At 42.4% G+C, this 13,941-nt stretch overlaps 2 protein-coding genes and 1 pseudogene across 2 annotated transcripts; 1 reads left to right on the top strand and 2 right to left on the bottom strand.

Annotated features, from left to right (window-relative positions):
• Positions 1 to 3,007: 3,007 nt before the first annotated feature.
• Positions 3,008 to 7,048, bottom strand: LOC115385847 (retinaldehyde-binding protein 1-like; annotated as a pseudogene).
• Positions 7,049 to 9,126: 2,078 nt separating this feature from the next.
• On the bottom strand, positions 9,127 to 11,403 carry LOC115385298 (structure-specific endonuclease subunit slx1-like). The gene is given in 9 exon segments (XM_030087309.1): positions 9,127 to 9,257; positions 9,332 to 9,547; positions 9,705 to 9,782; positions 9,785 to 9,845; positions 9,847 to 9,931; positions 9,934 to 9,957; positions 9,960 to 10,026; positions 10,933 to 10,984; positions 11,062 to 11,403. Coding segments are annotated over 9 exon segments (789 nt in total). The 5' UTR covers positions 11,235 to 11,403; the 3' UTR covers positions 9,127 to 9,224.
• Positions 11,404 to 11,938: 535 nt separating this feature from the next.
• On the top strand, positions 11,939 to 13,625 carry LOC115385801 (bolA-like protein 2). Its single transcript, XM_030087888.1, has 3 exons — positions 11,939 to 12,001; positions 13,100 to 13,197; positions 13,411 to 13,625. Exons 1-3 carry the CDS (start codon positions 11,939 to 11,941, stop codon positions 13,508 to 13,510), a joined length of 261 nt encoding a protein of 86 aa, XP_029943748.1. The 3' UTR covers positions 13,511 to 13,625.
• Positions 13,626 to 13,941: the final 316 nt, after the last annotated feature.

Below are 13,941 nucleotides of genomic sequence, written 5' to 3'. Positions count from 1 at the left end.
AATGAGGAGCAGTGGAGTCCAAACCTCATCCAGACCGCAAATCACTGTTGCCATCTGCTGTCAGACAGACCAACCTGCATCCTCTCATCCACCCGCCAGTCAGATGATCCGGTTCATTTTGTCCACAGCTCTCATTTAGAAAACAAAAAGAAGGTTGTTGTGGCTCACATAACATTAATCAATAACACCAGCACTAACCCAGTCTGTGCAGTAAGAGCCAATTCTCTTCTGATTTTTTTTTTTTTTTTTTTTTGCCTCAACCTGACTTTGCACAAAACGCAGGTTTGGATGTGTCATTTAGATGTATCTCGTTATTTTGTATTGTATTTTGTTTTTATGACTTCTTGTCGTTTTGCTTGTGCAAATGCAGCAGAGTGTGTGTGTGTTGATGAGTAAATACTGCGTCATATCACCACCTCTGACCAAGAAAAACCAAATCGAGTTCACTTTATCGATGTAGTGGAAAAAAAGGCAGAATAGATGTATAAAGATAGTAGATTTTCGTATATTTAAAGGGCCAGAGGTGGAAAAACAACAGGCAATAACCAGCCAAGAGGGGTCCTTTGTTTATTTTGACACTGATTGGACAGAACATACTGTCCAAGTATATTAGACCAAAACCTGTCTCAGACTTTAAGATCTTGGTTTTTTTGTTTTTTTTTTAAGTGAATGTGTGAGATCTTAACTTGTTTTACTGTATTAATAGAAGAATGTGATCCTTTGCTTCAATCAACAACCCTGGGATCCCGTTTTACTCACTCAAGATCTCCAGTGGCTTCACAGAACAAAAACAGTCCCTAACTTCGGGTTAGAGTCTGTTGGAATTCTTGGTGTTAACCTACAGTGATCATTACACAGCTTTAATTTGGTGTTTGGGGACGTCTGAAGGCTGGTTCAGACCGGAGAGGGCACATACACTCACACACTCGAGGAGACGTTCAGACACCAAACACTGGATGCTTTTTGTTCGAGGAAGCCAGTTTGTGTGTGAAAGATCTAATTACATGAGACAACATGGTTATTGTGTTCAAAATAAATTATTTTCTCAAAAGAAAACTGAAGTTTTTTTTTGTCTTTTTTTGACTTTTATTTTGAACTCTTTAGCATAATTGTTGCTTAAAATGTCATTTTTATCAGAATGATCTTTATTTTAGCTAAAAGCTTGATGTTACGTCAGTAGAAAGCTGAGATTTGCTGTATCGGCAAACAATTTCTTTCATAAGAGTCAAAGAAATTTGTTTTAAAATTTACATTTGTGTTTGAACCGTGACGGACTGCTGATAAGTCCAGTGTGTCCTGCATACCTCTGTTGTCAGCTGGGAATGATTCTGATCTCCTGCAACCCTAAATTAGACAAAATGGTCTAAAAGATGGGTGTGTGAATGAGTCATACTGTAAATATTATATTTAAGAAGACAGTGTTAAACATACAGACCGTGAGCTAAAACCGGCCCGCCGGACGTTCCAACCGGGTCCAAATCTAAAATCTGTAAAGAGGATATGATCTGACATTATTTATCAACAGCTGTTCCTGATGTGTCCACTAGAGGTCGCTCTACTTTAACAAGACCAGCTGATACCACATCAACACTGACCTTTCAGGTGTGGCTGTTCCAGCATTTTATCTTTTATTATGAGGGAAATTACGATCTATCGGATTTTGTGGGAAAAAGTTAAATAACTAAGATTTGATGCACTAAAAAAAGAAAAACTAGAATTTTCTATCTGAAGGAAATGTTGTCATATCTGGTTGTCTGCTTGAGATCAAACAGCTGTTTGTTCACGTGGTTAGATGTTTCACGTCTTTACCTAGTTTTTGTTTTGTACTAATAAGACTAAACACTGTTTGTTCACATATTTAACACTGAAGCTAATTGTATTTGCCTCCATATGACACGCGCAAGAACCTTGTGGGGGAAAAAAAACCAAGTATTTAATATGAAGACAGATCCTTGAACCACAAATCTGTTCAACTTTGAATGTTTTTCAGGTTTATGATCTAAAATCTAAATAAATACTGTTAATATGTGTGAAAATAAAAAAAAAGTGATGTGTTTGTGTTGGAGGGGCAGGTTGTGTATGGAATGGAGTACATGGCCTTAGGTTATCCCAAGTGTTTCTGTCAAGACTATGAACTCAGTCTTGATCAGATTTCAGCCTGAGGTGATGCTAATGAGTCTGAAACCAGCCGGACTGAGGTCTGAAGGGGAAAGAATCTATTTCCACAGTAAATTAAGCTTGAACTTAGCCTCTCATTCAAACATTATGAAATTAAATGAACTGAAAACACCCTCAGAGTAGTCCCTCATCCTCTGTATAGTCCCGTTCAGAGACTCCAGGCAGTAAAGAGATGACGGACTATTACAATATGAAACTCCACACACACATAAAATCTAGTTTATTGAATATTTCCCACTCCAGTGCAAACTGCAGCAGGGGGTCTTTATCGTACATCAGGCATCTGAGTATCATCGCAGTCACGTCACACCGTGCAGATCAAAACAAGGCTGTTTGCGGTGCGTCAGAAGGCCTTTTATATCTAAAACAAGAACCTAATGCAGACTTCTCCCTCGTCGGTTTTCTCTCTGCACAGCCGTCTGAACCTCTTCCTGGAGACTGGAATCATCTGTACTGCGCCACATCCGACAGGGACGTGAGCGCAAGGCCGCTCCGGTGTAAGTCACTGATGTTTAAGGCGAAATGAAACACTAAAAGCAGTGTCACTGTGGTTGTGAGCTACATCAACGCATTACCAGCTCGTCCGTCTTCCTTTGCTCGAACAGTAAGAAGGATTGTTGGTGCTGTAAACATTATCACTATTTACTTATTCTCCCTGTGACATCTACACGTCCTTTCTTTCATCATATCATGTTGCTCATGCACACAAGCTGCATCTAACTCTAGAAACTTTCCTTTAGCTCATAGAAACTCCCTCAATGATTAAACATAAGCTAGTTTCAGAATAGGCCACATGTCTGATGTGATCAGAGCAGGAGGACTCGGTCCTTCACAGAGCCGTGTCTTCCGAGCCGAACAGCTTGGTGGCGACGGCCTGGTGGTCGATCACGGCGGCTTTCCCATCAAAATCCGTGGGCAGGATGTCCGCATCGAAGTCTTTGAGGTAGTTTTCCAGCTCGTCGCCGTGAACGAACACCTGAGGAGAGGTGGAGGGAGACGGCGTTACAGGAGGGGGGAGAGGAATGACGGGGCTGAGACCGGAGCGGCGGTTACCCTCTCCAGCAGCTTGCTCTTCATGAAGGGTTGACCACGTTGTACGTGGTGGTGAAGTACCAGGGCTGGTGGGTGACGTGCACGGCCTTGAACCGAGCGGGGAAGGAGTCCTGCAGGAAAACATGAAGAAGTTCAAGAAAAAAGAGACATTTCCAACTTCCCGCTGTCTCTGAGCGTGTTCTGACCTGCAGCATGTCCACCATCTTCTTCAGCTCGGCCGGTTTGATTCCCGAGGCGTGCTGCATGGTGAAACCCCGGAAATTCTCAATCAGGACAAAACCGTTGATCTGGGTCTCTTCGTTCTCCAGCAGCTTCTCCAGGATCACGCAGTATGCTCTCAAGATCTGCGAAAACGAGCTTTTAACCAAACCCTGAGGGATTTGAGCCAAACCGTGGCGCTGCAGCCACCTCGTCAAACGTGATCTCCTCCAGGTCCCAGTTGTCGATGTTGAAGAGCAGGACCACGCGGCCGTACTTGTCCCTGCTGGGCAGGACCACGTGGTAACCGGCCTCGATGGTGCTGCGGACCGCCTCGGGGGTCAGGTTCTCGAAAAGCTCCGGATACTCCTTCCTGAAGCGCACGTAGCCTGGAACACCAGACAAAACACACTTTAGTCAACAAAACAAACAAAAGTAATAATGCACACATGCTTCACTCAAGTAAAAGAAAAGTCATTTTTCAAACTGAAAGTCATGCAAATAAAACGAAAGATGCTTTATTTGTATTTTGAAAAGATCATTTGATGTGTTGAGTCCGTCTGATGGTGAACACACTAAAACGACTGCTTCATGTTTCCCTTTAAACACAAAGAGATTCAAACACCTGTTAAATTAATCTAGATTTAATGAAATACAATTTCCCCAAACATGAAAACAGAGTAAAGTATCCAAAACCACGTTCTCTGCTTCTGATTTTCTTATTGAATTTATTTGAACTCTGAAACCTGCTGTAGCAGCTGAAATCCCCTCTTCTGCAGTGAATGGAGTTGAAAAGTCAGTAACTTGTCTACAGCTGCTAATACGCATGTTTTCACACATTCAGTCCGTTCCTGAGACTACAGCTTCTTTCAGAGCTATAAGTTAGCTCTCATTTCCGATCACTGATCTCTACTAATCCGATAGGAAACTGAGCGACGCCCAGTGAATGAACCAAAACATGCTCGTGATCGGGGTTCAGTTTACAGGTTATACAACTTTATAAACTCCTTTGACATGTTTTTATTCAATAATCATGCTGATGCCATGTCGGTACTGATCTATGTTTTTTGAAATATAACCAGAAATTGAGGCTTTTTTTTTTTAAAAAGTGAATTATGTTGTTGTTCATATGGGATAAATTGCAATTGGGAATTTTTCGGATATTTGAAAAATCCGCTTAAGCAGAGTCTATTTTGTTTGTTGCCAGCCCTGATCAGACTTCACACACACACTCAGTGTAGCTCCTCCAACCGCTGATGGGCCCAAAACAATGACGCTACTGTATTAATGTGGTTACAATGCAGCTCCGAGGCCTCTTCATACTGAGGCTCCAATTAACCCACAATCTGTGTGTGTGTCTGTGCTCGTGCACGTGCGTTAATGCATCTGTGCATGCGTGTGTGTGTGCACGTGCGTTCAGCAAGGAGTAATTAACCCTACAGTACAAGTTCACGTTCACATCACATTCCCCATATTCACATTTTGTTTTCTCTTAATACTCACAACTATCTGTGTGTGTGGTGTGTGTGTGTGTGTGTGTGTGTGTGTTTGTGTGGTGTGTGGTGTGTGTGTTTGTGTGTGTGTGTGTGTGTTGTGTGTATGTGTGTGTGTGTCTGTCCGCCCTTATTCTGCTTTTCTATAAACCAAATATTGAACCAACAGCAGCAACAAGTGCACAAAAATTATGTAAAATGTGCGGCATATTTTGGCAGAACTTGTGTGCAAATAAAGTTTAAAGAGTTTTGTGATCAACCGAAACACTTAGATTCAGCATCATAAAGAAAATAATACGGGTGGCGGAGGTCACATTCTGTATGACAGAGGTCACTGAGGAGGTTTATGTTCAGAAAATTGTAAAAATGTGGAAACTAATTAAAAGTAAATGCTTGTGTGTGTGTGGTGTGTGTGTGTGTGTGTGCCAGTTTAAAGCACACACACACAGGTCCATTGAGAGAGTGTCTCTCATGGTGGTGTGGAGCGAGTGGAGCGCAGTGGGCTCGGCACTGTGGAGTTCCCAGCAGAACACGGCCGGTTCACCGGTAAAGTAAACTTGCTGTCCTATTTGGAGACAAAGGGCGGCTTTGTCAGGGGGGAAACTCAGAGGCATCTCAAAGCCGCCAATTAATGAACACATGCCTCCCTGTCTCTCGGACGGACAGGATTCATGCAAACATGGAGCACAAAGGAGGTCTCACCCTCAATTACCGCAGCTACTGGGAAGTGTTTGTGAGGCCGAATCAAAGGCTGTGGAGCCCGGAGTGACGCAGGGGGAAAAATCACTTCTGTATCACAGCTTCTGTCCTCACAGGACAGTTCAGGTCCTGCAGGATACGCCCTTCTACCTTTCCTTTTCATGAGCTCGGGCTCTGACCACGTCAAACTTGCGAGCTCTGAGGAAGCGCAGCATCAGAGAGTCGGTTTGTCCCCGAATCTGTCCAGCACCAGTTTGGCCAGGTCGTCTCCTTCGGCCGCCCTCTCCTTCATCATGACCCTCAGGTCCTTCAGGGAGGACGCCCGCCGCTCCTCCGTCTCGTTCAGCTCGTCCTTCGCCTGGAAAACACGGATCTTCACAATTATCTTCATGTTGGGCTTAGATACCGTCAGAGACGTGGGACATCCAGACCTTCTGCACTGTGTGTCCCGGCAGTTTGTGGCACGGTCCAAACACCGGACCATGATCCTTCACTGTCAGGTGCTCCAGCTTTGCCCTCATGGCCTGCTCGTCCTCAGACACCATGCGGAAAGATCCGGTCTGCACAGGGATGAGTGATGAGATGAGATGAGATGAGATGAGATAGAAGATGAGATGAGATGAGAAAGATATGACAATGACATGAGAAACGACACAATATGGCGCAATGCACTGTAATATAACAAGATCACATGAAATCGAATTTGATATGATATGATATGATATGATATGATATGATGATATGATATGATATGATATAGATACGATATGGAATGGATGAAGCTGTTCTCCAGCTGTCTGAGTAGAAAAGACAGTTTCTTCAGCTCAGCTGCAGCTGAATCTTAATTGAAAGTTAATAAATGTGTTGATTAATCAGCATGAAAGCAAAAACTGTATTTCAAGGTGTGTTTTTGTGAATTTCAAAAGGAATAGCGCCAATGAAAAGTTATTTGACTTCTCCAATCCTAAAATCTAAACTGAGCTTCAAGCAGTTTTTGTCTTTTACTTATATAACTGACTATGTTGAATAAAAAAAGGAAATGTTTCTAATTGAGCTACAAGAACGCGTGTTTTAATGACAGTGACCCGGACTGTTTGATCGTCTCACGGTCCTGCTGCCCATCTCAGCCGGAGCGGACCCCAAACAACACTGCTTTAATCTGCGCCGCATGATTAGAGAATGGACTTCTAAAGCCACTTCTGGAAACAGCTTATGGTCCATCCCAGAGCCAGCGTCCCCCTGGCACAAAAACAGCGCTAAGCAGCATCATGTGGCGACTGTCAGACTGCGCGCTCCCCGCCCAGACACAGTGTGTGTAACCAGCGCAGACGCAGGCGAGGCGACACTCAAGTGGTCCCCAGGAATTGCTGCAGGTCAGTGAACTTACAGCAGCCATGGTTGCAGCGTCTCACAGCAGCAACTCTGCAAAGAGGGAAGAAATGGCACAAAACACATCGTGGAAACCAAGTCACTCATCAGTTCAGCTGCAGACATAGATATATATACATATATATATATAAAAAAAACATTAAATTAACTTTAATTCAACAGGAAAAGAATGAATCGCTTTAGTTCATTGCCGTTTGAATGTGTTATATAATGCAGTTACAGTGTGGTTCAGTTGAATCAGAGGTCGTTATCCAATTTTACGATTAAATAAACCATTCTATAAAACTGTATTTCAAAAAAAGATGAAACATACATTTAGAGGAGGAAAGGGTTAGGGATGGCTATTAAATTGTTTAAAGTAATTTCAATTTCAAGTAAAATACTGTTGTGAAGTATAAACACCACAGAAAAACTACTAAAAGTGTTTATTTATATCCATTCATAAATATCTGCACTCAAAGCAAAAACACAAAGCACATGAAAACTACAATTAAGTGCAAGAAAAGGCAAGAATTTCCACCATTAAGTTATATGAACAGTTTTTAAATTCTATTTCAAATTGCAGGAGTACTGATTATAGTTTCAAAAGTAACAGAGTATATGACATGGCCTCAATAGAGAATGAATAAAGTTACATACTTGCTGAATATTAATACTTCATGACAGGAATTTGAGTGTTTGTGCTTGGTTCATTTCACTACTGGATACAATATATTGTAAATGATCAATATCCAACACAAATATTAAAAACCAATATATCCTCACACATTTTAAACTTTAGACTCCTGTCATATGAACTCATCTAGAAAGCATTGGATTGGAATTTTTTTTTGGTCATATGTTGCAAAAACAGGTGAAGTTTTTTTCATTTTTTGATCAGAAGGAAACTGAACTGTTTCACTTCTCAAACGTTTGAACTTTCATGATGACACATGAAGGAATGACCTTTTAAAAAAAAGTATGTATCCTGCACGTTATTAAAGGATTAATGTCTCCTTAAAACTACTTGAAAAACAAAACAGTGAACTACAACGAAACAGTTTTTAGACGCGAAGATGCTCAACAGACTTTCAGTTTTTTGAAGATGAAGCTGCCTTACCTTCAGCAGACGGGATGAGAGAGCGGCGGAGAGTGGAGAGGAGCAGAGAGGAGCAGAGAGGAGCAGAGAGGAGCCGGAGGGGAGGAGTCACTCACAAACGTCACTCGGTGGGATTAACCTGACTCTCTGGATTACAAAGGGAGCTAATCTACATCGTGCAAACAGTGAGTGAGAGAGATGTATGTGTGTGTGTGTGTGTGTGTGTGTGTGTGTGTGTGTGTGTGTGCAGTTCCATCATGCACTGGTTCAAACTGAATACACTCCAGAGCTTTATGAACATTGAAGCACAATCTAATTTATTCTCGTTTGTTCTATAACTGGCCTCTAAAGCTGATTGTGAACCTCTTTTCTCAAATCTCCCTCAATCCAATCCACTCCTGGCCTCACTGACTACTCATCCATCTTCTATACCACGTTATCCTACCTACACTAATTACCAAGTTGGAACAGAAGTTGCAGATTGAAATCCACAAATAGCTGAATTATAGACAAAGAAGCAAATATTTATGTACAGACAGAAAGTGGATACACCAATGCTCTTCTTGTTTTATTCACTTTAATTTTTCAAATCCTAATAGCACACAATATGGAGATGCAAGAAGACACTATTTCCATTCCATAATTTCTCAATCAGTAGTTCATTTCTATCTTTCCTTCACTGTAAAGCTTACGCCTCGACCCGTCTTCATGTTTCCCACTGGAGTGAGGGATACAAACTGCTCACAAAAAGTTTCAGGATGAACCTAAAACACACTATGACCTTTAGAAGTCAACTTAATGTGGCTTTCTCAACTCGTGAATGAATGCACTCTGGAATGTTATAATAAATTCAAAGAAATAATTTCTGTTGTTTGGTTGTTACAGGTAATACAGTGGCTATGGAGTGTATTCTGACACAACAAGCTGATCAACAGCAGAGCATCAGGATTACCCAAAAACATTTTTAATTCATAGTCACACAGACAATTTAGATTTTTATATAAATCTGACACATGAGACAATTCATATATTACATATTTACACGTTTAAAAATCACAGTCAAAGACAGCATGTTAAAAACCGGTGCTTCTGGATAAATAAATCCTCCCAGTCCGAGGAGCGTCTGACGTGAGCGCTCACGTCTGCAGCAGCTCGTCCACCCAGTGGTCCTGAGAGACGAGAGGAGACAGGTCAGACGGAGGCCACAGCAGGACTGAGGAGTCGGCAGGAGGACGTGACTTACCTGCCGTCCAGAGTCCGTCGTCTGAGCCACGTCTCCGTAGCAGCCATATTTGTGACGAATGAGGCTCCCCCACAGCACGGACCGATGGCAGGACGGACAGACGCCCTCCACCGGCAGGAGGTGCGAGGGCTCCGTCTTCAGAAACCAGCGAGCCAAACAGGTGACGTGGCTGCTGAGCCCACAGGAATCATGGAAACAGCTCAACTTCTGGGACACCTGGAGAACAGTGACGAGAGACAAATCACACATTCAGTCACTGGAAAACCTCCTCTGCTGTTCCAACCTTCACACGCACTGACTGCAGTTAGTTTTGTTTAATGCTTGACATTATCTCTGCTCACTGCCGTGTACCGAGATGACAAAGTGACTCCACCTTCACCGGCTCCTTGCACAGGAAACAGGTGGCGTCCTCCTGACTGTCCCTCGCAGGCTGCGGGGCCACGCCGCCGCCGTCTTCTTGGCCCTCACGCTGCCCAAAGCGATGGGGATGTGCAGGGGAGGCTGCAGACTGGGCAAAGTCCAGCCTGTACTCCTGCTTGAGCCAGCGGGCCGTCAGAGGCAGCCTGCTCCAGGGCGCCACCTGCAGCATGGTGGAGACGATCGCCAGTGGAACTGCAGGCTGGACCCTTCCTGGATTTCCGGGTGACGTGAGTGAGCCGCTTGGACGAGTGAGGATGCTGCCAGGCCCATTCAAACTGTGACGGGACAGAGTGTAAGTTAGAGGAGATTCAGACAGCATCACTTTGAATTTCAATTACTTTTACTCCTCGGAGCTTCTGCACATTCCTTCAGTACAACTCTTTATGGTTCAGGGGTCAAAAGCAGCTCAATGTGATCTAAATTATGATCGTGGGTTCAAATAATGTTTGTGCCCTTCTGTGTGGAGTTTGCATGTTCTGCCTGTTGTGTGGGATCCTCCAGGTATTCTGGTTTCCTCACAGTCTAAAAATATGCATGTGAGGTTCATTGGTGACACTAGGGATGAAGGTGAGTGTGTGTGTTGTTTGCCTGTGTGTTTGCACTGTGATGGACTGGCGACCTGTCCAGAGTGTCTCCTGACCTCATCCATAGTTAGCTGGATCTGCTGCAGCACCCTGCAACCCAGCAGGGGAAACCCTGAACAAGATGAAGTGGATAGAAGGATGAATGTTTTGAATTCAGCTACTCACCTCTTCTCAGGTTGAAAAAAGAAGAGAATTTTTTTTTCTTGGAAAATCTGCTTTGTTTTGATTTCAACATTTTTTTTCTTGGAATTCTGAGAATATATAGTCTGAATAAAAAAAATCTCACATCATTTGGGAGACCTTCATCCTTCTACAAAAGCAGAGGTATAAAATGTAAGGCCAGTGGGCCAAAATGGGCCCACAGAGATCCAACCCGCCCACCAACCCACCAAGGAAATTTGGAAGCACTTCACAAATTTCTTCAGAGACAACTATAGACATTTTCATCAACAAAGAAAAGCTCTTAAATTTGAAAGATGACATGGCTCTAGTCCAGTTATACTTCCAAATGAGCTTGAATTTGGCCCCTAAACTAAAATGAGTTTGACACTCCTGTGCTAAACCACCTCTTTCTATTTGTCATGCCTTCATACTTACCCTCAAGGCAGCAATTTCAGAAGGGAATCCATGTATGATGAGGATCATCTCCCTGAAGCACACAGAAACACATGACTCAGGTAAACCCGGGGGCTGGTTCTCCTCCAGGTAGGGCACAGCGGGACTCACCACGGCCCTCTGCCGCTGGTCCGCTTCGCTCCGCCTCTGTGCCGGCCTGCATTGTGTTGCCGGATCCTCCGCTCCGGATCCACCGTGAAACCGATGTAAATACGACCCCTGAATTTAGGATTAGTGCAGTACAACATGTACACACCGAAGAACCGCTCTACCTCCACCACCATTGTGACAACTGCATTTGTTCTTCTTCTTTTCCTTTCCGGCAGGCTGTACACATATACAGTGTAATGCTGCCCTCTTCTGTTCAGAGAGTTACTCGCAGTGCTTTATATTCTTGGGTAAATGTTGGTGGAAAGAAGGAATCTTACGATAGCCTTTTCTATGTGTCGCGAATTTAAACTGCATTTGTTTTGAAGAGAACAGACCTATGTAATCCAGAACTTTCAGTACACGTCTATTTACGTTCTACTCGTACAGATCTATGTTATAGCACTCCAACCAACTGCCTGAAAAAAAAATACTTTTCGGAGGGAAGTTATTTGTCTCTAGGACTTCGCAGATAAAAACTAACACTACGCTCAGTATCTAGTATATATTTACTCATATTTTAATAAACACAATAGTATACCAAATGAAACCGTAATTCCAACAAACATTTAGTTTACCTTTCTGCGTGGATGCCTAATGTTATGATTCGCTGCTTTCAAAAAGAAGTCCCGCCCATCTCCTTGCTGTACAGAATATTGGATTGGCCAAAATTGTCACAGCTGGAATTGATTGGGCATTCCAAATGTCACTCATAAACGTGTTTACACGCATGTAGCGGAAGTGAAATCAGCAACAAATTCCCCAAAAACCGAGGTGTTTCATATGTCTCTCAATCTGATACGATTATCTTCACAGTGTTTGAGTTTTACTTCTATAAAACATGGCAATAACTGCTGATCACATCCGGGATAAACTCATGAAAGAGCTCCCAGCGTCACATGTGGTAGGTTCCAGTGTTTCATGTTGCTGCGGTGTCAAACTGTATTCATTCAGAGGCTCGCATGCAGCCCTCCTGAGTTTTTAGAGGTTTAAATAATCATTTGCACCTTTCCCTGATGGTTACCTCATTCTTATTACAAAGTAGTTTGATTACATTCTTACAAATAGGAATAATCTTAAATGACTTTTTGAAAGGTGTCATCTGAAATCCTCTCTAACACAAGGAAACTTCACATTTCTACAGTCCGACTTCGACAGCAGCATCTTTTTATCAATCAATGTTATGCAAAAGCTTCAATACTGTCAATGTTTGGGGTTCAATAAACAACAGTTCCTCAGTCCTGAATATATGAAGGGGGTTGGATTTGGGGCCTCCGTTCTCCTCTGATTATCACCCATTGTAATGTCATCCATACTACTCTTTCGATAAAATAAGAATGACGTTACTTTTCTTGTGAAATTACATTTAATGTCTGAAATTTTAGAACTATTTGAGGTTCTCCTGCAGGATGGAGTGCAGTGCACCCTCTGATGTGCTGGGTTTGGGTTAAAGAGGTATTTTTAGGTATTTGCAGACAGTTGAGGTTTGCAGTCGTGATCGCTGTGGACTGAGAATGTGGAGAAACAAAGTGTCAATTTCTATGCCAAAAACTGCTATTACTGGAATAATTAAATTGTAGTATTAATTATTACTGAATAAGTCCTGATGGAGCCACACAGTTATATGCTGCAGACATATTAGACTCACAAAAGCAGAAATTTGACCATATAACTTAGCTGATCATAGTTTAGTGCAGTGACTGCTAAAAAACAAACAAAACAAGCAAACAAACAAAGACCTCTAGAATAAATTCACTCAATGATGTGTTAACATTGTAGTATATTCAAAGTATATTTGCTCTGTATGGATTGACAATTCAGTCTTTTAACAAAAACACATCTCTCTACACTCACAGACACAAAATCGGATAACATGAGTAATTATGTGTCAATAATCTCTCTTCAATTATCAAGGGCACAAAAAGTCATTGAAGAGGTAGTTATAGTGTTAGTGACTTGATCTCTTCTGTCTGCATGCCTTTCATGGGCATGTTTTTTCTAGGATGTGGAGGATACGTCTCCTAACAGATGTGCTGCCAGCTTCAAAGTCCTGGTGGTTTCATCGCAGTTTGAGGGAAAACCACTGCTGCAGAGACACAGGTATTATTTACAGTCATTTCCAGGATCGCAGCATTAAACAGTTTCATTCCTGAGCTGATGAATGACCTGTGGTAGCTCACTCTTTACTGGAGGGTGCAGCAGTTTGACCACTGAAGGAACTTTGAACATCTCCACAGTGAGAGGAAATATATCGTTTTAAGAGCCATTTAAAATTCATCACAATGCCCAATATTGTGTGTCTGGTCCTTTCAGGATGGTGAACACGTGTCTGGCCGAGGAGCTGAAGGAGATTCATGCATTGAACAGGAAGACGCTGACGCCGGAACAGTGGGAGAAGCAGAAGTCTCAGTGAGATCTGTCTCGCTTCATTCCCTGGAGTTTAGCACTGTTACCATCAAACACATCTGAAAACTTCTCCTCACTTTAAAGAGATGCTGTCACAGAAAACCACCATTAAAATACTTGATTGTGGATTTTGGTGAGTTGAATGATGATGTTGGGGGTCTTGGTCTCAAAGCTTGAATCTTGAAAACAGACATACTGTTGCGGTGCTCAGTACCAGTAAACCATGGATTTTGATTTCATAGTGACTCTTTTCTGTAATGAAATTGTTTTTGAATCTAGGAAATGTTTTCTATTAAGAGTAAATATGTTATGTGTGATAATACTGATGTACTTTCCAATCTAATACCAAATCAAACCATCAATGGCTACCCATACCGTGTAGTAAGTAATATGAGGGTAACCCTGAACTATTGTGGATAAGAGGAAGGAGTATTGATT

This window comes from Salarias fasciatus, chromosome 1 (genome assembly GCF_902148845.1).
Source record: "Salarias fasciatus chromosome 1, fSalaFa1.1, whole genome shotgun sequence".
Lineage (NCBI taxonomy): Eukaryota > Metazoa > Chordata > Actinopteri > Blenniiformes > Blenniidae > Salarias > Salarias fasciatus.
The sequence above is the reverse complement of the archived record's forward strand: the minus strand, read 5'-3'. Positions and strand labels throughout refer to the sequence as shown.